Source organism: Megascapheus bottae, chromosome 12 (assembly GCF_031878675.1).
Source record: "Megascapheus bottae isolate mThoBot1 chromosome 12, mThoBot2.hap1, whole genome shotgun sequence".
NCBI classification, from domain to species: Eukaryota; Metazoa; Chordata; class Mammalia; order Rodentia; family Geomyidae; genus Megascapheus; species Megascapheus bottae.
Window position 1 is genome coordinate 18841947 of NC_143520.1, and position 21630 is coordinate 18863576.

At 35.0% G+C, this 21630-nt stretch overlaps 1 protein-coding gene across 4 annotated transcripts in view; it reads left to right on the forward strand.

Moving 5' to 3' along the window:
- Ifih1 (interferon induced with helicase C domain 1) overlaps positions 1-18803 on the forward strand; it is a 56458-nt gene extending 37655 nt beyond the window's left edge. For 2 of the 4 annotated variants that reach the window (XM_090342733.1, XM_090342735.1), the window contains exons 6-17: positions 2605-2815; positions 3918-4135; positions 5098-5214; positions 6886-7009; positions 7464-7724; positions 9423-9682; positions 11015-11164; positions 13282-13443; positions 15742-15932; positions 17950-18040; positions 18139-18329; positions 18515-18803. In XM_090342733.1, coding sequence (XP_090198859.1) covers positions 2605-2815; positions 3918-4135; positions 5098-5214; positions 6886-7009; positions 7464-7724; positions 9423-9682; positions 11015-11164; positions 13282-13443; positions 15742-15932; positions 17950-18040; positions 18139-18315 — 1962 coding nt within the window. In that variant the 3' untranslated portion in view covers positions 18316-18329; positions 18515-18803. The other 2 variants (XM_090342734.1, XM_090342737.1) reach the window with 2 other exon arrangements.
- Positions 18804-21630: the final 2827 nt, after the last annotated feature.

Here is a 21630-nt window from a genome sequence, read left to right on the forward strand (position 1 = left end):
TTCCATTTCCTATCTAGGACTTCCACATCATGAGAGATAAATCCCAGGTTTCTTCAGATGCTATAAAGCAGCCCCATATGATTCAGCAGAAGTAGTTAGCAGTTGGGTTTGATTAGTCTTGGCAGACACTCTGTCACATCTCAGGAAAAGACTCCAGAAAGACCACAAACCTTCCAATTAGCCATGTCAGACTTGCACCTGGCTTTCTGTGTCCTTCAGTAGGAAGTCAAAGCCAGTCAGAGTGAGGTTCAGGACTATTCAGCTCTTGTTACTTCCTGTGACAACTTGAGATCTCCTGAGGCAGCTCAAAGGATGCTGTTTTTCTGGAAGGTTTTAACTCACCTGTTATGGGCAAAACCTCTTTCTCTGTCACTCCATGGAACAGTGATTTTTAATTGTGTTATTCAGCATGAAAGCACTTCAAAAGCAGAATTTGTTCTCAAGGAATCTGTAATTTAGAAAAAGATGGGAGGTGTATTTTTGACAAAGCAGTATTTTCTCCAAATTTCTAAAGCCTTCTCTTGTGTCTTATCTCATGAATTCTAGTTACTCTATGAGGTAGATATTATGCTTTTTCTTTTAGTCTGGAAGATGAGTTTCTGAGACTTTAAATAGCTCGTTGGAGTTATTTGGCCTAGAAGCAGCAGAGATAGGACGTGAACCTTGTTCTTCGAAGTTAACTTATTTTCTCTTTCTGGCATACTGTACTACTGCAAAGAAAGACATGAAAGGGGGTATCAAGGTCTAGTTCTCTGTTCATGAGCAGTAAGTTAGGCTCTTTATTCAACTTTCATATCTTTATAATCCCTTATTTCCTTGATAAAGAAATGGAGAAGATTCAGAACAAGTCACTCTCACACATACACATAAACACCTAAAGTGGGTCTCTTCATGGCTGATACTTTCTTCTACACCATGCTATCTCTCCAAATTTATTAGTGATTCTTTGTCTCAGAATCTTTCATTCCGACTTCCTTCTTGGATGACTCTCTCAGTCATATACAAAGGAATAAATATCAGAAAAAATATGTCAGGGATGGCTTTGAGGAAGAAAGAGATAAGGGACATGGGACTCAAATTTTAAAGCTTTAAATGTCACTTGGAAGCTTAAAGGCTTCAAGGCTCAGTCCCCAGAGATGAATTTTAGAGCTCAGGAATTTTCATTTGCCAAATCCGTGAAGTTACTCAGTGGGAAATAAACCTCAGAGACATTACTTTGATTGAAACACTGAGTGGCAATATCTCTCATCATCCCTCTCTGGCAATAATTGGTCTTTTACTCAACTACCTTGATTACTGATTTTGTATCCATTTTGATTCCATGGAATCTGTGGATTCCTTGAACACTTCCTTGGCTTACTAACAATAATAACTCAGAGTAGTGTTTTTTTTCCTGTGCTGCCTTTCCCAGTAATACTGCCCTTATTTAACCTCCAAAGGGGTTTATCTCAGGTAAAAATGGTGATTTACAGAGCTCAGTAGCAAGGTGACCACTGATTCTTCTATCAAGTCGTTTCCTTAAGAGGAATCGAATGTGTATTTGTTGAAAAACATGTTTGAAATGCTCTCCCTACTAATTCTTTTTTTCCATACTATAAGCCCCTGAGTTTTCATTGCATGAATCTCCCTAGGATGGACCCCTCGTGTGGCTTGCCTCTTTTCCATGCCAGGAGGCATTCTGAGTGACTACTGATGTGTAACATGGAGGTCACCATGAGCAGCAAGCGTCAGCTGAAAGGAATGAAATACTTCCTCTTCCCTTGCCAAGACTATTTTCTGTGTTGTCTTTGTTCAACCACCGAAACAATTCCAGTCATTCATTCCCACACTGTCTTTCCATTATTGCAAATGATTTCCTTCTAGGTCCCCTGCCCTTTCCAATTCTTTCTTTAAGCATGTCATTTCTAGCCTAATGCCATCACACACAACAACAATGATGACAATAGCACAGGAATAAATAACCACTATAATTTAATTTGTAAAAGTTCTGTGAACTGTTCTATTAAACTCAAAATACTCTGCTGGGTGTTCACAGCTGGACCTGCTCTACAAATTAAAAATAAATTCTCTATATACAGTTGCACTATCTCTTCATTGGCATGATTTACTACAGCCAATTTCCCTCTGAACATTTTCTGTGAGTGGTCAGCTGTTTCTTCTCCTCTGGGAGTTAACATTGTGTTATGTTGTTTTAGTTTATTTTGTCAGCCTTCCTAATGGCAGCTGACATTCTACCAGTTTGGGCTATGGCTCCACTCCAGTTTTTTTACTGGTTAATTGTAGATAGAGTCTCAAGTACTTTTCTGTCCAGGCAAGTCTTTCCATTGTAATCCTCCTGGTCTGCACCAGTGTCTGAGTAGCTAAGATGAGCTACCAGTACCTGGTATCACTATTTCTTAAAACACTTTTGCTCCCAAATACAATGTCTGTACATAGCAAATATCTGATGAATGTTGGTTGATGATGCAAGGGATGATGGTCAAGTTAATGTGTCAATTTAACTGTTAATGTAAATGCTATGCTTCCCACATATTAGATCTTTAATTAGTATTTTTAATTTGACTTGATGTTTCCCCCTCTTTTAAATCTTCATATCTTTTGAAGGTAATACTAGTAGAGCAGCTCTTCCACAAAGAGTTCAAACCATTTTTGAAGAAATGGTATAGTATCATGAAATTAAGTGGTGATACTCAATTGAAAATATCATTTCCAGAAGTTGTCAAAACCTATGATGTTATTATAAGTACAGCTCAAATCCTTGAGAACTCCCTTGTAAATCTGGAAAATGGAGAACATGCTGGTGTCCAGTTGTCAGGTTGGTAGAAACGTTGCATTTTAGAAAAAGAATTCATAATAATAATAATAAAAATAAAAATGGTGGTCACAGAGGCTATATTAGGTGGATAATTTTTATAAGTTGATTAAAAACTAACATTGGTTTAGAATACCATCCATTTTATTAGCTTTAATCGAAATTCCCTACTTTCTAAAAGAAAAAATGTAAAGATAAAAATTTAACTATGTCACTTTATTTTGTACAGAATATCATTATTATATCAAATTTTTACTGAGCTCTCAATTTGTCTCTGACACATTTTCTAGTTAATACTATGAGAATATTATGAGAACTGCTTTGTAGTCTGTATTTCAAAAAATATTTTATGTTTTGTGTAGAAAAAAGGTAGAAGAAATGCAGGAGAAGAGTAGATACAATTACAGTAATTAAATGTAAGGCTGGTTCTGCATATCTGCACTCTAAGACACTTTAGCTAAGAAGTTTTAGGATCCTAAACCATTAAGTACCTAAGTATGGTAGTCTAAATTTGTAATTCGAGCTCTGAGGATTTTTGGTCTGAGGTGGCCCAAAGCAAAATGTGACATTATCCAAAAACTAAAACAAAAATGGGCTGAGAGGTCTGGTTTAAGTAGTAAAGTAGCTTTTTTTTTTTTTTTTAGCAAGGGGAGGCCTTCAATTCAAATCCTAGTACAATATACTAGGTAAGTAAATAGACAGAAAAACAGATAAGCAGACAGACACAGACAGAGATACAATTTATAACAAAATTAAAAGTAAACTTTTCATTTGACATAAAGAAGTAAAAATCATGGGCCTAAATTTACATATTTTATTAAAGAAGAAAGGTATTGTTTTGAGAGTTTTTTTTGAACAAAGAAGAATAGGAATTTTAGCACTATGAGCTTTGTGAATACCATGTATGAAGCAGGATTAATTCTAAGTAGTTTTGTAATCTTCATGCAAGAACAGTTAGTTCTCCACTGAGAAGAAAGATCTAGTGCCAGTACAGATCCCATAAAAAGAAACCCTCATAGTAGTTCAGCCCACCAGTCTCAATGTGTTTCTATCATTACAACTTTCTCTATGGGTAAACAAACCCTTTGATTATTTTTCTTTTAAGACTTTTCCCTCATTATCATTGATGAATGTCATCACACCAACAAAGAAGCTGTCTACAACAACATCATGAGGCGTTATTTGAAGCAGAAGTTAAAAAACAATAGCCTCAAGAAAGAAAACAAACCAGTAGTGCCCCTGCCTCAGATCCTAGGACTCACAGCTTCTCCTGGTGTGGGAGGAGCCAAAAATCAAGGAGAAGCTGATAAACACATTTTGAAAGTAAGTTGTCGCTTTTCATTCAAGCAGCACTGCTGAAAAAAAAAAAAAACTGCAAATGCTTCTTGGGCAGTTGAAAGTTCAGCTGCCATGATTACCACTTAAATTAAATCTGTTTCCTTTACAGTAAATATACTGTCATCAACAAAACAGAGCTAAGCTTTAATAAACAGCAATGACACAGAATAATATTACAATTGTGAAAAGATGATATAATTAATGGGAAGCTGAGAAATGGAATTCTTTCTTTTCAACTTTTTCATTTCTGTAGTTAAACCTCAAAATGTCAGGGAAATATGCATAAAGTATGGACATATCTAATTTAGACAAATGACATCTTGCTGCACGAGTTTCTAAATGGCTGGTTGTTCTGTGACGTTTCTGATATTTATCATTCTAACAACATGGGTTATTTAAATGAAAAACAAAGTTATGGGGATCTTTCTTTAAGTTGCATTCAGTAAATGAAAAGCATTGAAGAAGTCGATATTCAGAAGCATAATTATATCTTAGCTTCAAGATATAGTTTATTACTGGATTTAAGGACTAATTCCTATTTATAATCTATATACAAGTTTTAAGGTTATTTCTCCATTTGCTTGGTCTTTTTTATGTTGTAGACATGATTGAGAATATGGTTGTTCTCTGTCATCCTCTGTAACTTAATATATCCTATATTCTGTTCATGTCTTGTATTCCAATTGCAAAATGGAGTTTACTAGATGAAGAGAATATACTTTTCGTAAATTACCCAGCAGTGAGATTTGGAAGCTCCCTGTTGCTTTATTGGGACAATATAACCTGCCATTACTTAATCATATGCACAATAAAACAAATAATGCTATACATTATTTAGGCTTTATGTTACATATTCATGTTACGGATTACATACTAATTGCCGACACTATATTGAAACAAAAATTGTAAGAAAATATAATGCTTTCCTTAAAATGTTTCCTTTCCAGATATGTGCCAATCTTGATGCTTTTACCATCCAAACAGTGAAAGATAATCTTGATCAACTCAAAAATCAAGTAAAAGAACCATGCAAGAAGTTTGCAATTGCAGATGAAACCAGGGAAGTATGTATTTAAATTTTATTTCTATTTGAGTGATAACACCATGCTCAATCAAAGATGGTAAAGGCCATTATAGTGAATATCTGAATAATAATTATTTCATCAAAAGTTAAGCAAACAACATTTTATGCTTTTTAAAACCGGTTATTGGGCATCAAAGCATTACTATCTCTGTCATCCTCTTTGAAATATCTTGTTTGAATGAAGAATAGCTCACTGTGAGCCCTGAATTCAAAGGAATACAGAGTTGGGAGAGTTATGTAGCTAAACTGAAGGGATTATGAATTATGTTAGTTAGTTTACCCTCTTTTGTTTTACTGTCTTAAATGATTTCTAGGATTAGGGTTCGAACATTGTGTTGAACTATTTCTTGTTATCACATTACAATTGGCAATGATCATGGAAGTCTTGATAGGTATACTTTTACATATTTACTTTCTTACAAAGATATTACTGTAGCAAAGAAGTAAAATAAGTTATTTGATGGTGATTTTCTGTTTTTTTCACTGATTCTAAAAAATCAACTAGAGTAAATCTGGTCATTATGATGGGAATTTGTCTACAGTTTCTCTTGTAAAATTTTAAAAGCATGGTAAACTTTATAAATAAAATAATAAATTTATCTCACATTGAAATTCTACCTCATGAATATATTTGGATTAGTGATTTTTCAATATACAATGTTGTATTTTAAATGTAATATATTCTATACCAATGTTTGTGCAAAAAACTCCACAAATTTCTTTATTTAGTTTACTTTTATTTACTTTTATTTTGCAGTGCTAGTGACTGAAAACATAATCTTAATCATGTATGTGATTGCTTTGCCACTAAATCATATCTCCAGCCCACAATTATTTTTTTAATTCTGGAAAAGAATACCATCCACTTGAGCTGCATTCACACATTTGGATATATACTTTATTCACTTTCACTTATTTGATGTTTGGTCACTTTTAATGATAAGACTAAATTCATGATTCTATATATATTTATTAAAACCAACCTCTGTCAGGTTATTTCTAAACAGTTACTATCTTTTCACCTTATTTAATTTTTGTATAGTTTTTGAATTATGACAAGGAGAAAAAAGGACAAATTTGCAAAGGCACCAACTTTCATAAGCTGAACTTACTTGTGCAAACAAACTTCTGACCAGAGACAGTACACTTCCTGTTTCCCACAACCTCTCATTCTCTTTTCCCATCACCAAACTCCCAGAAGGCTCAAAACATTTTGACTGACTGATCTTTCCACAAGTAGAGTCATTCTAGATATTTTCAAACTCCCTTACTCCTGTTTCAGTAGAAATAACATTGAAACCAGATTAATATTTCTTAAATTAGATTGTATAGGCTTTCTAAATTGTTTGACATTAATTCTGTATGTTTTTCAATTACCCACATTGTTCAAGGTGCTTAATGGTTACTACCTTTTCTTTCTTTAAAACTTTAAGTTGGAAATTCAAAGGCAACATTGATGTAGCTTAATGATGAAGTCAAAAGCCAGCTAACAAAGAATAAATATAATGTACAAAGAAATCACCTAAGATTATCCTATGACTTTATTCACATATCAATTCTGAATCATATTTATTATAACATGTATACTATTTTAACAAGCTTGTTATTCTACAGAGTAACACATTAAGATAAATGTTTAATTCATTTCTAGGATCCATTTAAAGAGAAACTTTTAGAAATAATGACAAGAATTCAAACTTATTGCCAACTGAGTCCAATGTCTGAGTTTGGAACTCAAAATTACGAGCAATGGGCCATTCAAATGGAGAAAAAAGGTAATTAGGATTTTATGATTTTGCTCTAACACTTTATCCCATACTTACACTAAGAATTCAGACAAATATATCACATATTCACAAGAAAACCTGAAGTACGTGCAATATGAAATAGAATTTCTGTGGGAGACAAATATAAGCATTCCCTAAATCCTCATGTACTTCAAATATTGTGTACTTGAAATATTAAGAGAACTATTAAAAGTTCTGTGTCCAGAGGCAATCTCTACAAATAAATTTCCCATACTGTGGCTCAGATATAGGCTTTCAGTGTAGAGTTCATACAACAAGCATAGGAGCTGGAAAATTTGCCCCTTTTTAGAACTCATGGAACATTTGGACCCTTCCTTTACTCATTCCAAAATCAAGGTTTTGAAGCCATAATTTGAGTTCATAGAACAGGTATTAGGGTTTGCATGCTCATTTTTCAGATGCATAATGAATTCTTTCACAGCTGCTAAAGAAGGCAATCGCAAAGATCGAGTCTGTGCAGAACACTTGAGGAAGTATAATGAGGCTCTCCAAATTAATGACACAATACGAATGATTGATGCATATAACCACCTCGACTCTTTCTACACTGATGAGAAAGAGAAGAAGATTGCAGCTGCAGAAGACAATGATGAGAGTGAGGATGATGACAAACAGGGGGACAATTTAAAAGCACCTTTGAAACTCGATGCCACAGACATATTTCTCCTCAATTTATTCTTTGGTAAGATTTAATACTACCTGTTGAAAGGTTTTAGGCATTGACTTCGCTTCCATTTCCTATGGGAACTGGAAAAAATGCTCTCTACAGATTCATTTGGGGTAGGAAGGCAAGTAGAGGAGTGATCAAGAAGAGAGGAGGGAATGAGTAGAAAACATGTAATGACTATTTATTGTACATTATATAGAAGTTCAACTACTTAACTTGAAGATAGGTTTGGGTGGGGAATCATTGAAGAGACAGCATTTATCAAGATGTTGACTCAAGGAATTGAAATGACTTTGTAGAATGACTTAAAATAAGTAAAATCAAATAATAATAATTTTAAAAATATTAATTTAGAAGGAACAAATCCTACAGAAATTATAAGGATGTTCCTAATTAATGTTAGCAGATTAATAATTAGTTGTAGACTTATAATCAGTCAATTGACTACCCAATTTTATTGTAAAAATGACAGCTAATTTGCTAGTTCGAATGTATTGGTTATGAGATATAGCACAGGATTTTCTACAGAGAATTCAAATCTTACTGCTTTGTTACACAAAAATATTCTGTCATTATTGGTGTACATTATAAAATTTCTTTTTAAATTGTTTTTGTAGCAAAGAAGCAAAAGAGGTTGTATTTTTATTTTTTAATTATCTTTAAGTGGTTGAACAAAGGAGTTACATTTTAGCAAAGCAATTTATGAATGTAATGCATTTTGATCAATGCCACATCTTTCAAAATTCTCACCCAACCTTCTTTATCTACCCCTTCCCTTATTCTTAATTTTGTTAAATAGACATTGAATTCTTCTTTCTTTTTCTGTGAGTCATGGGGCTTGAACTCTGGTACCTGGGCTCTGTCCCTGAGCGATTCAGCTTAAGGCTGCTGCCTCACTCCTTGAGCCACAGCACCACTTCACCTTTTCTACTCATTAATTGGAGATAAGAATCTCATGATCTTTAGTGCCCAGGCTGGCTTTGAACTGCGATCCCAAGTTCTCAGCCTCCTGAGACACAGTGCCTGGCTACATTGAATTCTTTACTGCATTCTCTCTCACTTCTCCTATCCATTCATACACTCCATCCCCTTGATTCTCCCTTCAAGTACCCACTTCTTATTTTTGAATCTTTGACTTTTTTGCCTTTCTATGGAATTAAACTATTAGAATTCCCTCTTTAATCTACCATATTTCAGTTAATACATTTATATATCATATTACCCAATATACTTGCATATCACCCAACATTTTTACTTATAAGTATTTAAACTAAATCTAGCTTGCCCATATGAGCTTGTTGAGGTGGAAGTTTTGCTTTAAGGGAGCAGGAGGCTCAATAGCCATTAAAAATAGTTTCTTGGGGCCGGGAGTTTGGCCTACTGGTAGAATGCCTGCCTAGCATGCACGAAGACCCAGGTTCCATTCCTCGGTACCACATACATAGAAAAAGCCAGAAGTGGTGCAGTGGCTCAGGGTAGAACACTAGCCTCGAGGAAAGTCTAAGGACAGTGCTCAGGCCCTGAAGTCAAGCCCAGGACTGGCAAAAAAAATAAATAAATAAAATAAAAATAGTTTCTAAAATTAATTTTTTACTTAACCAACCAACAAAAATTTTATTATATGTGATGTAAAAATGATGTTTTGGCATATATATGATGTTAAGTAACTATCTTAATATAATTGACATTAATAATTGTAATTAATACTTAAAGAAAACAAGAACATGTTGAAAAAATTGGCTGAAGACCCAAAATATGAAAATGAAAAACTCACCAAGTTAAGAAACACTATATTGGAGCAATATACTCGAACTGTAAAATCCATTCGGGGAATAATTTTCACAAAAACAAGACAAAGCACATATGCTCTTTCCCAGTGGATTTCTGAAAATGAAAAATTTGCAGAAGTAGGAGTTATAGCCCACCATCTGACTGGAGCTGGACACAGCAGTGAGTTCAAGCCTATGACACAGGTATCAGTATTCTTTGGGATTTCTTTACTTGTTCTGACATTCCTCTTCTCAAATTGTAATGATTTTTATCAATTTGCTCACCACCCTGCAAACACAGTGATAGAATAATGCACTTGTTCTGTGAGTAGAGCTTGAATATACTATCAGCTTAATATGTCATATTTGATAAGCTAAGCATGATCTTATCATATTCTTTCATGTATTTGGAGGAACTTTCAAAGTATGTGAGAGTAAGTAATATTGGAAAATAAGGACTATAGTATAAACTTAAGTGCTAAATTCAGATGAGCTCATGTTCTTTAGGTTCTTTAGTGCCCAGGCTGGCTTTGAACAGTGATTCTCAGATCTTAGCTTCCTGAGTAGCTAGGATTATAGGCGTAAGCAAGCATACCCAGCTTATGTCTAAATGTTGTTATTAAATTACTTCATGACATTCAGGCATAGACATCTGCTCACAGTCAAGGGTAGGCAAGCTTTCATTGGTGGATGAGGGGAAAGGGAAGAAAGTATCAAACGGGTTAACTACACTAGCAAATTTAGTGAGGGTGGATATGAAAATAAAACATCACTGGCCATATCACACTAAATTTGTGCCAGTAGACATAATTCTTAATGTATTTTTATTTTTGCAAGATTTAGATTTTTTCACCAAAACTTTCTGTAATTATATCTCTAATAGACTTTCATTTTCACTTGTATTGCCCCTTTCAGTAAGCCATATATTTTCCTCTGGAAAATTAATAAGAGGTTAAACCTCACACTGCTCTCCCATCTTCCAGCTTCCCTTCCTGAAAGCAGCCAATGTTTTCAGTTTCTCATGTGTTCTTTCAAGAACATCCCATATGCTCCTTGCCTGAGTGATTCTTAAAGTGACCCATACAGTGTACATTTTCCCTATGATTCAAAACTAACCAGGCTAAACAGAGTGCTACTGAAACTCATTCTCTGAATATGAAGGACTTTGAAGTTGAAATAATGAAAAGAAAAGCCTGCTTCAGTTTCTCATGTCTGTATCCTTTCCTCAGCCAACTCCTTTCTGCTTCCCAAATCAACCGTCAATTTCTTTTCCTTGGCATCAACTGCGGTCTTTCCACCTCCAGACTGGAGGATGGAAATATTTTTGTTATTGTGTGGTTATCCCAGATTGGAAATCAAATGTTTTCTCACCATCATGTCTTTGTTCAATGCCAAAAACAGATGGCAGCAAATCCGTGAATGATCTAATCCTTTGATTTACACTGACCAGTTGTAATTTATTATTTCTTCTCCTAATTAGAAGATTTGAATGTGTTTAGCATCACAAAATTTAATTTATTAAAATGTTTTCCACAGAATGAACAAAAAGAAGTCATTAGGAAATTTCGCACTGGAAAAATAAATCTGCTTATCGCTACCACAGTAGCAGAAGAAGGTCTGGACATCGAAGAATGTAATGTCATTATTCGTTATGGTCTCGTCACAAATGAAATAGCCATGGTCCAGGTATAGTCAAATACTTTTTCTGGCCTGTTGTCTTCTCACATTCCTACTTTTGTGGCTTTCTTTCAGGAAAATGACAGGAAACATATCTTTGCTTTTTTTTCATTTTATTTTTTGGACTAATAATATAGAGGGATTAAAGTTACATTCATCAGATAGTGCATACATTACTTCTTAAATATTGATACATTTTCTCATGTTTTTGTCCTCCTCTGCCTTTCCTCACTCCTTCCCATCCATCTTGTTTTCCCCTTCCTTGCCTATTTCAAATGAACAAATAAATGTATATAGAAAAGCATACTAAAGATACTAGCACAATGATGCTCATTGCAGCATTATTTACCATAACTAAGATATAGAACCAATCCATATGCCCTCAGTAGATGAATGGATCAAGAAATTGTTGTATTTATACACAATGGCGTTCTATACTTCCATCAGAAAGAGTAGCCCCATTCATAAGGAAATGGAAAGACTTGGAAAAAAATCATATTAAGTGAAGTAAACCAGACCCAAAGGAACATAGGCTCCATGGTTTCCCTCATTTGTAATGATTAGTATACATTTTGGATTCTCCTAGCAAAAGATCACAGTAGCTCAAAAGCTATGTACATATGGCCATAGAGGATGACACTAAGTGAAATGAACTCTAGGATACGGAAACAAGAGGTTCATCCTTGTGATTGTTGTTCATAATGTACCTCTTTTCATTTAAGTATCACTTTTTCTGCTAAAAGAGCAAACTTAAATAAATTATACAGTATTGTCATTTATATTACCATTCTTAATACTTTTGATTCACAAATACCTGTTATAGTTTAGTTCCTCTATGGCTGTGGCTTTTGTATCCACTTTCCAGGATCATGGCCCCATTTGCGAGAATGAAAACAGGCCTGTTAATCCCATAGGCCTCTAGGACACCCACAGCAGTCGTCATGGAGTCAGAAATCTGAATCACACCATCCCTCAAATGTCTAACAAAGGAACATACTCTCCCTTATTTGTCTGAATGTTCTATACATTCAAAAATTTCCAAATGTTGAATGTGAACAGACTTCAAAATGCAAGGCATGAATAAATGCATTTAGTGAGATATTGAAGTTTCCATTGCAGTCTTATTTTATCTCTTATACATCAATGAACAAAATTGTGGCTAGTATTTTCTGAGTATGTCTAGGAATTATGATAATAGATATAATATTCATTCTTTTGCAATATCAATAGAGGGCTTTTGCTCATAGTTTCAATTGCATCCATGGATGGAAGGCAAATCGGGGAACACCAAACAACTAGACAGGTTTTACAAGAGTTGACTAGTCAGAAGTTTGATACTGTCAATCATTTTTTTCTTTTATTTATTACCTTTAAGCAGTTACATAAAAGAGTTGCATTTAAAAAGAAGCTTATGAATACTAAAGCATTTAGATCAATATCACCCCTTTAAATAGTTTTACCTTGCAACATGCCTTTTCTCTCACTTTTCTTAATCTTGTAGGATATACATTGAATTCTTGATTGCATTTATCTTCCTCACTTCTCTTTGACTTCTCCTTTCCCTATGACCCCACTATTCACCTAGCTTTTAGTTGAATTTGACTTTGTTTTTCTAAGGAAACACACAATTTGGGTTCTCATATGTTTTCCTTGATGGTTTTGTGATTGACAAGTTCTTGGGCCAGGCCCCACAGCAAGTACTACTTAACATGCACCCAAGAATAATATTAAGAAGTGTATATAGATTTGTCTCAGAACTGACCATGTACTCAATAGAATACGTGCTGCTCTAAGTTCAATCTAGGCAGTCAGGAGCATAAATATTATAAGTAACCTTGATTCCAAGTTCTCTAATGCAAATCACTGCTCTTGGTTCTTTGGATTGGAAGAGTAGCTTTGAGTCTGGACTGAATGGTATTATTTTGTTGAAAATTTCAAAGTTGGCATGGTAACTGAACCTTCATGACTCTGGACATTGGTTGTATATTAAAGCATATTTAAGACCTAAAAATGGACTGATCATTTTGGATTGTGAGGCTGACCAATGAATACCTTTCCAAACCAAACCCAGGAGGAGTTGTTGCAGAGCACAGCCTTCCATTTACTTGGTTTCCTCATATTCCCAGGCCCGTGGTCGAGCCAGAGCTGAGGAGAGCACCTATGTATTGGTTGCCCACAGTGGTTCCGGAGTTGTTGACCGTGAGATTGTTAATGGTTTCAGAGAGAAGATGATGTATAAAGCTATACATCATGTTCAAACCATGAAACCGGAGGAGTATACTCATAAGGTATTACTTTGCCTTACCTTCGAATTTAATTTTCATCTAAAAATTACTCCATGTGGTTCTCATCAATATCTCTATGGCTACTGAAATGCTGAATTATAAATTCCTGTTTAAGGAGTTGTGCTTAGGTCAGATTCATACAAAATATATCAAGATAGTGGAGGGCAGGAAATTATCCTGGAGTTTTAGGCTCCTTTTCATGAAACAAACTATAATAAATATAGTTCAGAAAGACTAGTTCAGAAAGGCTAGTACAATCCATTCAACATAATCTGGTAATTTTAGTTTGACTGAATTCATTATTACAGATATTATTGTGTATTCCCAAAGTATTTCTAAAATGTTCACAATATACAAGCAACATCTAGGAGCAGAGAACAAGTAATACAGGCAAGACTTCTTCCACAAGAAACTTTCTGTCATGCCTGGTAGGGTCTGTAGAGGACAAAAATTAAACCATAATTAAAAAGACACATACATGTAATATAGAGATAAATACTAGAGAAATGGAATTGGATAATACAGAGACAAATCCCTGATGTCTACTTTAGAATGAGTATTTGAAGATCACTTAGAGAGAATGATATTCAGTCATTAACCTGAATGATTAAAAATATATAATATGTCATTTAGCTGCATCTCAATTTACTCACACAGACTTATTTGAATTGTGTGAAGGAATACAGTGAAAAAGTATATAAATCTGCAATATTTCAGGAAATCCTTCATACCACTGAATTAAAGACTGTAACTACTATAATAGCAAACAATCCATTTAGAAGAAAATTCACACCCTTGCATATGGGTGTGAATGTTAGTTTCTTAACATTGGAATTGGCTGTACCCTAAATAGAGTTTCAGGAAATGGATGCTTCCAAACTGGTGTGCAAAGCTCTAACCAACTCCAAGGCTTCCTGGCCAGGTTTCCATACAAACTTGTGTTTTAAAAAGACCCTTAAAGACAGGGGCCAGGAGTTTGGCCTAGTGGTGGAGTGTTTGCCTAGCATGTAGGAAGAATGGGGTTTGATTCCTCGGCACCCCACATACATAGCAAAAAGCTGGAAGTGGTGCTGAGGCTCAAGTGGTAGAGTGCTAGCCTTGAGAAAGTCCAAGGACAGTGCGCAAGCCCAGGACTGGCAGAAAAAAAAAAGACCCTTAAAGACACAGCAAACCAAACATTTTCCAAGTATCAAACTTTCTCCACCAAATAATGATACTAAAAAGATACTATATCACATTTAATATTTTAAGAGAAGGGGTTAAGTAAGTATCTGGTAAAGTCTGAAGATTGAAAACTAGTTCTTCCCCTCTCTGCAGCAAAAGGGTCAAATTTCCTCACTCTTTAGAATATAGTGTTTGTTATAGGAGTCATCCTTTCAGTAATAAAATAAAAAGAATCACTACAGGCAGCTTGAGAAAGGAAAAATTTTGCTTTGGCTCTTGGTTTGAAGGCCCAAGGTCCAAACAGCTTGGAAAAGGCTCTGGTGAGGGCTCTCATGTGCTATCTCTAGTTATAGCAGAATGCATGCAGTTGATGTCTGTATCATTTCCTTCCTTTTAAAGTCACAATGACTCAGTCAAGCAGGCTACATTCTAAACCTTGAACATGATTACTTCACAAAAGGCTGCATGGCAGGAACCATAACCAAGTTAAGTTCCCATTTTCCTAATACTATCAATATAAGATACTGGAGATTCACTTTCCATATGGACTTCAGGTCTGGAAACCTAATAATTCTTGGCGATCCCAGAATTTGTTTAGCTTTCTAGATCTTTTGTAAAGAGCCTTACTTTCCTAAGAGTACCCAGAGTGGATGGGAAAGCAGGAATGAAGGTGGTGAAGGGTACAGTCACTAGTGAAAGCCCCTGAAAAATGGTTATTAAGTCATCTATTGGGAGACTATCTCCATTCTTCCAGTTTAAGGATACTGCTTGACTAGTTAGTGCCGAGGCAACTACTAATAATAGTTAAGAGCTAGAAGGTGAAATTTTATTTTTATGTCCTACATAGAATCTGCCTAACTGTAAGCCTCCTAAAATAATACCAACCTTCCAGAGCAGGATGTGAAACTTATACATTTCTCTTGGCATTCATTATTATGACTTTGTCCTCTGTGATTTCTTTTCATTTGGACTTATGCTGATTATGTACTAAATTTTTCTTGAGCCATTGTTTCATTTTTATTTCCAAGACTGCAAACTAAGTTCGTGCTCTTACCATTATATAATACCTCCAGATTTTATGTGACTTACTTTAATAAGAGAATAAAAAATTTAAACTGTGACTTTTTCTTTGTGCAGATTTTGGAATTACAGATGCAAAGTATATTTGAAAAGAAAATGAAAATTAAGAGAAGTATTGCAAAGCAGTACAAAAGCAATCCATCACTAATTACATTTCTTTGCAAAAACTGTAGCGTGCTAGCCTGCTCGGGGGAAAATATCCACGTAATTGAGAAGATGCATCATGTCAATATGACATCAGAATTCAAGTGAGTGAGCCCAGGAAGACCCATTTTTTAAAAATAGTTTTCAACTAGTGAAGTACATTGCATTAAAATATGCAAATAATATTTAAAGAGAGGTTTTTTCAAAATTTTTCATATTTGAATCTTCTAATTAATTTGAAAAGTGTTTCTTTTCGAATTAACTTGTCTGGTGTGTAGCTGGGAAAAATCTTCTCCCATCCTACAGTCTCTCTTTTTAGCTTGTATGCTCTGTCCTTTGCCATGAAAAAGCCTTTTTTTTAATTTAATTTTATTTTTTTTGGGGGGGGTTGCTTCTTTGAGGCCTTGTTGTGATTTAGTAGAATTCTAGGAAACATAATGACATAAACTATGAGATGGAAACTACATTGATTGGAAAGCACCCATTTACAATAACAATAACTGTTAAATATTTAGTGCTCTGATATACTTCACTATCAACAGAGAAATAGAAAAAGCCTTTTTTAATTGATGAAGTCCATTTATTGTCTTTGATTTACTGTGCTTCTGCACCTTTACTCAGAAAGTTTCTACCAATGCTAGGAGCCTTAATATTTCACTACACATTCCTATAATAATGTCCCAGCAATTCCACTCCTGGGAATTTATCCAAAAGACCACAAACCAGAGTAGAGTAACATTATTAGCATAACCATGTTTATTGCCACACAATTCACCATAACCAAGATATGGAATCAACCCAGATACCCCTCAAGGAGTGAATGGTTCAAAAATCTGATATATACACAATGGAATTTTACTTATCCATTAGAATGATTTAGCATTATTTGTGAAGAAATGGAAAGACTTGCAAAAAAATTTTATTAGGTGAGGTAATCAAACACCAGGAAGTGGGTACTGGAAATGGGTGGAGTGTGGCTAAAGAGAAAGTTGTGTACAAGTAAAGAGGAGAAGAGGAGGTGAGTAAATTTTTTTTAGTATTTGCAGTGATTTTAATCAATAAACATATCAGTTGAATCTGTGTTTTATTAAGATGTTCATGTCTTGGTTGTGCAAAGTGACAACATATTTGTTCCTTTCCTATGGGAATTGCTTAGCTTCTAGAAACTTTGTATTCGGTATTTGTTTTCTAACTTCTCAAATCTTTAAGGGCTTACTCAAAATTAAAAAGGCACCATTATTGTGTAAAATAAATAGGCAGAAATCAAAACAGAGAATCTCCTCATGAATTTGTATACTTCCAAGTAAGAAGTGTCACCAAATATGTCTTCATGGATGACATACTTGTTTCATAATATTCTTTTGCTTCAAATTCATACTCAATTTATTACTAAGTGGATAGACTAACCTATTTCACACTTAAGTCTTTAAATCTCAGAAGATGAGAAAAGGTTTTTTTCATATATTTTTATTGTAATTAATAGAAGGGTTACATTATATTCACCAAATCGAAAGTGCATTACTTCACAAACATTGATACCCTTTCTCATGTCTTGGTCCCCATTTCCCTCCATCCCCACCCCTCATCTTGTTTTCCCCCTTCCCTATACTATTTTTTTAATTCCAATGTATATACTAGAAAATTAAGAGAGGCAAGAAACAGGTGGATAGGGGAAGGGTGGTTGAGATGTTAAAATGAGTGACATTGATCCAGGTATACTGTATTTCATGTCAGCTTTGTTAAATGGCACTTCCTTTATACTACCTAAATATAAAAGAAAATAATGGTCTTCATTGAAACAGTGCAGGAGAAATGTAAAATCCAAGGCCACTTTGACCCAAGGTATATGATAAGTGTGATTCATATTTGTTCTCAAGGTTTTGGATGATCAACCAAGTTAAAATAACTGATTTTAAAGAAGGAAAAAGAGGCACCACAACACAAGGAAGATGTGTGAGAAGGGGCATCCACCCAAATATCACATTGCTCTATAATCAAGGAGACAGGAGGAAAGAAAAAAGTGAGATGTCTGGTCATGAGCATCAGGTCCAACATGGACCCATGTACTGCATAGTGGATTTTGACAGTTCTCACTGGTGATTCTTCCTCTGATAATCTTAGGGGACTCTACATTGTGAGAGAAAACAAAGCACTGCAAATGAAGTTTGCGGACTACCAAACAAATGGAGAGATTATCTGCAAATGTGGCCAAGTGAGTACATGGTTGTGGTCTAAGCTTTACTTTGGCCAAAAAGAATGTTAAATTGAATGTGTATTTATATTTTCCTCTCAATGTCTCTTGTTTTTCAGGCTTGGGGAACAATGATGGTGCACAGAGGCTTGGATTTCCCTTGTCTTAAAATAAAGAATTTTGTAGTTGTTTTCAAAAATAATTCAACAAAGAAGCAATACAAGAAATGGGTGGAACTACCTATCACGTTTCCTGATCTTGATTATTCAGAGTATTTGTTCAGTGATGAGGATTAGCATTTGATTTAATGGTATATTAGAATACCAACATTTTAACATTTAATATGATGTTGATTAATACTTTCATTGTATTTACATTGTACTGTGAAAATTAATATAACTTCTATATTAATTAATAAATTTCTTTACATTTAGATCTTAAAAGGAAGACTTTATGTTATACTAACTTTATTTATTTGTCTTATTCTTTGGCCAGAGAAAGAAATCTACAAATAATGCCAGCATGGAGATTTATGGCACCAAAGGACATGTACTGAGGTAGACATGGAGATACAAGAAGCCAATTTCAGTTGTCACTGACTTTCAGGATAAACCTAGAAGAGCCAGTTTACCTTTCTCTGTCCTATCTTTATAATTTTTATCATTTTCTTTTTTTCCTTCTATTAATTTCATATTACTAAACAACAAATTACTACAATGTTAGTTTCTTTTAAAACATCCATTTGTTATTATAGCACATATTTTTTCCTTTTTTAATTGTAATTAATAAAAGGGTTACATGATATTTTCCAGATAGAAGGTGCATTATTTCACATACATTGATACCCTTTCACATGTCTTGGTACCCATTACCCTCCCCCCACCCCCCCACCCATCTTGGTTTTCCCTCCTTCCCTATCAAATTTCAAATAACCAAATACAAATAAATTCAATATATCAGATAACAAAGTGAGATACTGTAACAATATGAGATACCCAAGGGACAGCAAAGGAGATGAGGGATAACATAGTACATTAAGGACAACAATCATTCGTTATATGGCTTTTGTTTCAATATCCTGGAGATCCTTTCAATTAGCTTCATAGTATATGGCCTTATGTATCAAGATTTTGCTCTATTGCAGATCTCTGCTGGTAAAGCCCAAGGTTTCTACTGACTATGACAAATGAGGGAAACCATTGAGCCTAAGTTCCTTTAGTCTGGCTTACTTCACTTAATATGATTTTTTTCTAAGTCTTTCCATTTCTTAACAAATGGGGTGATGTCGTTTTTTCTGACAGCAGCATAGAATTCCATTGTGTACAATTACCACAACTTGTTGATCCACTCATCAACTGAGGGACATCTAGGTTGGTTCCATATCTTTGCTATGGTGAATAGTGCTGCAATGAACATTGTTGTGGTAGTGGATTTAGTATGCCCTAGTTTCTGGATGATTGGGTAAATGCCAAGTAGTGGAATTGCTGGGTCATAGGGGAGCTCTATGTTTAGCCTTTTGAGGCACTGCCACACTGCTTTCCATAGTGGTTGAAAGAGTTTGCACTCCCACCAACAGTGTAATAGTGATCCCTCTTGGCCACATCCCCTCCAGCATCTGTTGTTATTAGTTTTCCTGATCCTGGCCATTCTAACTGGAGAGAGGTGGAATTTTAGAGTTGTTTTGATTTGCATTTCTTTTATGACCAGAGATGTTGAGCATTTCTTCATGTGTCTATAGGCCATTTTTGTTTCTTCTTCAGAGAAAACTCTCTTTAAGTCTTTGGCCCATCTTTTAATAGGATGGTTGTTACTTTGGAGATTAGTTTTGGAATGATTCAATTTTTTGAGCTGTTGATATATTTTAGATATGAGGCCTTTCTCTGTTGTTTGGTTGATGAAGATCTTCTCCCACTCTGTAGGCTTCCTAATTACTTTACTAGCTATGTCCTTTGTCATACAAAAGCTCTGCGGTTTAATGCAGTCCCACTTATCCAGCCTTTCTCTTTTTTGTTGTGATTCTTGGTCCTTATTAAGAAAGTTTTGACCTGTGCCAAGGAGGCCTACTGTATCTCCTATTCCTTCCTGTAAAGTTTTCAGTGTGTCAGCTTTTACCTCCAGGTCTTTGATCCATTTGAAGCTAATTCTAGTGCAAGGTGACAAAGAAGGATCCAACTTTAGTTTTCTGCAGGTGCTTAACCAGTTCTGCCAGCACAACTTGTTGAAGAGGCTGTCTTTCTTCCATTCTATTTTTTTGGCTCCCTTGTCAAAGAATAGGTGGCCATAGGTCTGTGGTTTAATATCTGGGTTCTCAGTTCTATTCCGTTGGTCTTCAGGCCTGTTCTTGTGTCAGTACCAAGCTGTTTTGATAATTATACCCCTGTAATAGAGTCTAAAGTTTGGAATTGAAGTTCCTCCAGCGCTGTTCTTTCTGCTAAGAATGTTTTTGCTATACGGGGTCTTTTATTATTCCATATGAGATTTTGAATTGCCTCTTCTATTTCTTTAAAGAATGCCATTGGGATATTGATGGGTATTGGGTTGAATTTGTAGATAGCCCTTGGCAAGATGGTCATTTTCACAATATTGATTCTTCCAATCCAGGAACATGGGAGGTTTTTCCATTTCCTTAGTTCTCTTTTAATTTCCTTTTTCAGGGTTTTAAAGTTTTCATCAAAAAGGTCCTTTACATTCTTAATTAAGCTAATTCCTAGGTACTTTATTTTCTTTGAGGCTATTATGAAAAGAGTTGCTTTCCTGATTATTTCCTCGTTCCTCTCACTGTTGGCGTAAAGGAAGGCAGTTGATTTTTGAGGGTTAGTTTTATACCCTGCTACTCTTCCAAAGTTTTGAATCAGCTCAAGGAGCTTGGGAGTAGAGTCTATAGGATTCTTTAAATACAGAATCATGTCATCTGCAAAGAGGGATAGTTTTACTTCCTCTTTCCCTACTTAGATCCCCTTTATGCTTGCTTCTTGCCTTATTGCACTGGCTAGGAATTCTAATACTATGTTAAAAAGGAGTGGAGAGAGTGGGCATCCTTATCTCGTTCCTGATTTTAGAGGGAATGGCTTTAGATTTTCACCATTAAGTGTAATACTAGCAGTGGGTTTGTCACACACAGCCTTTATTATATTGAGGAATATTCCATGGATTCCTAGTTTCTCCAGAGCTTTTAGCATAAAGGGGTGTTGGATCCTGTCAAATGCCTTTTCTGCGTCTATTGAGACAATCATGTGATTTTTGTCCTTGCTCCTGTTAATGTGTTGAATTATATTAATTGATTTGCGTATGTTGAACCAGCTTTGCCTCCCTGTTTGATCATAGTGTGTAATTTTTTTGATGAGTTGTTGTAGACGGTTGGCCAGTATTTTTTTTGAGAAGTTTTGCATTGATGTTCATCAAAGAAATAGGTCTATAGTTCTCTTTCTTTGATGAATCTCTGTCTTGTTTGGGGATGAGGGTTATACTGGCTTCATAGAATGAGTTTGGTAAAGAACCTTCATTTTCCATTTCATTGAAGAGCTTGAGCAATATTGGTATGAGCTCTGCTTTGAAGACCTTATAGAATTCAGCTATGAATCCATCTGGCCCTGGGCTTTTCTTAGGTGGAA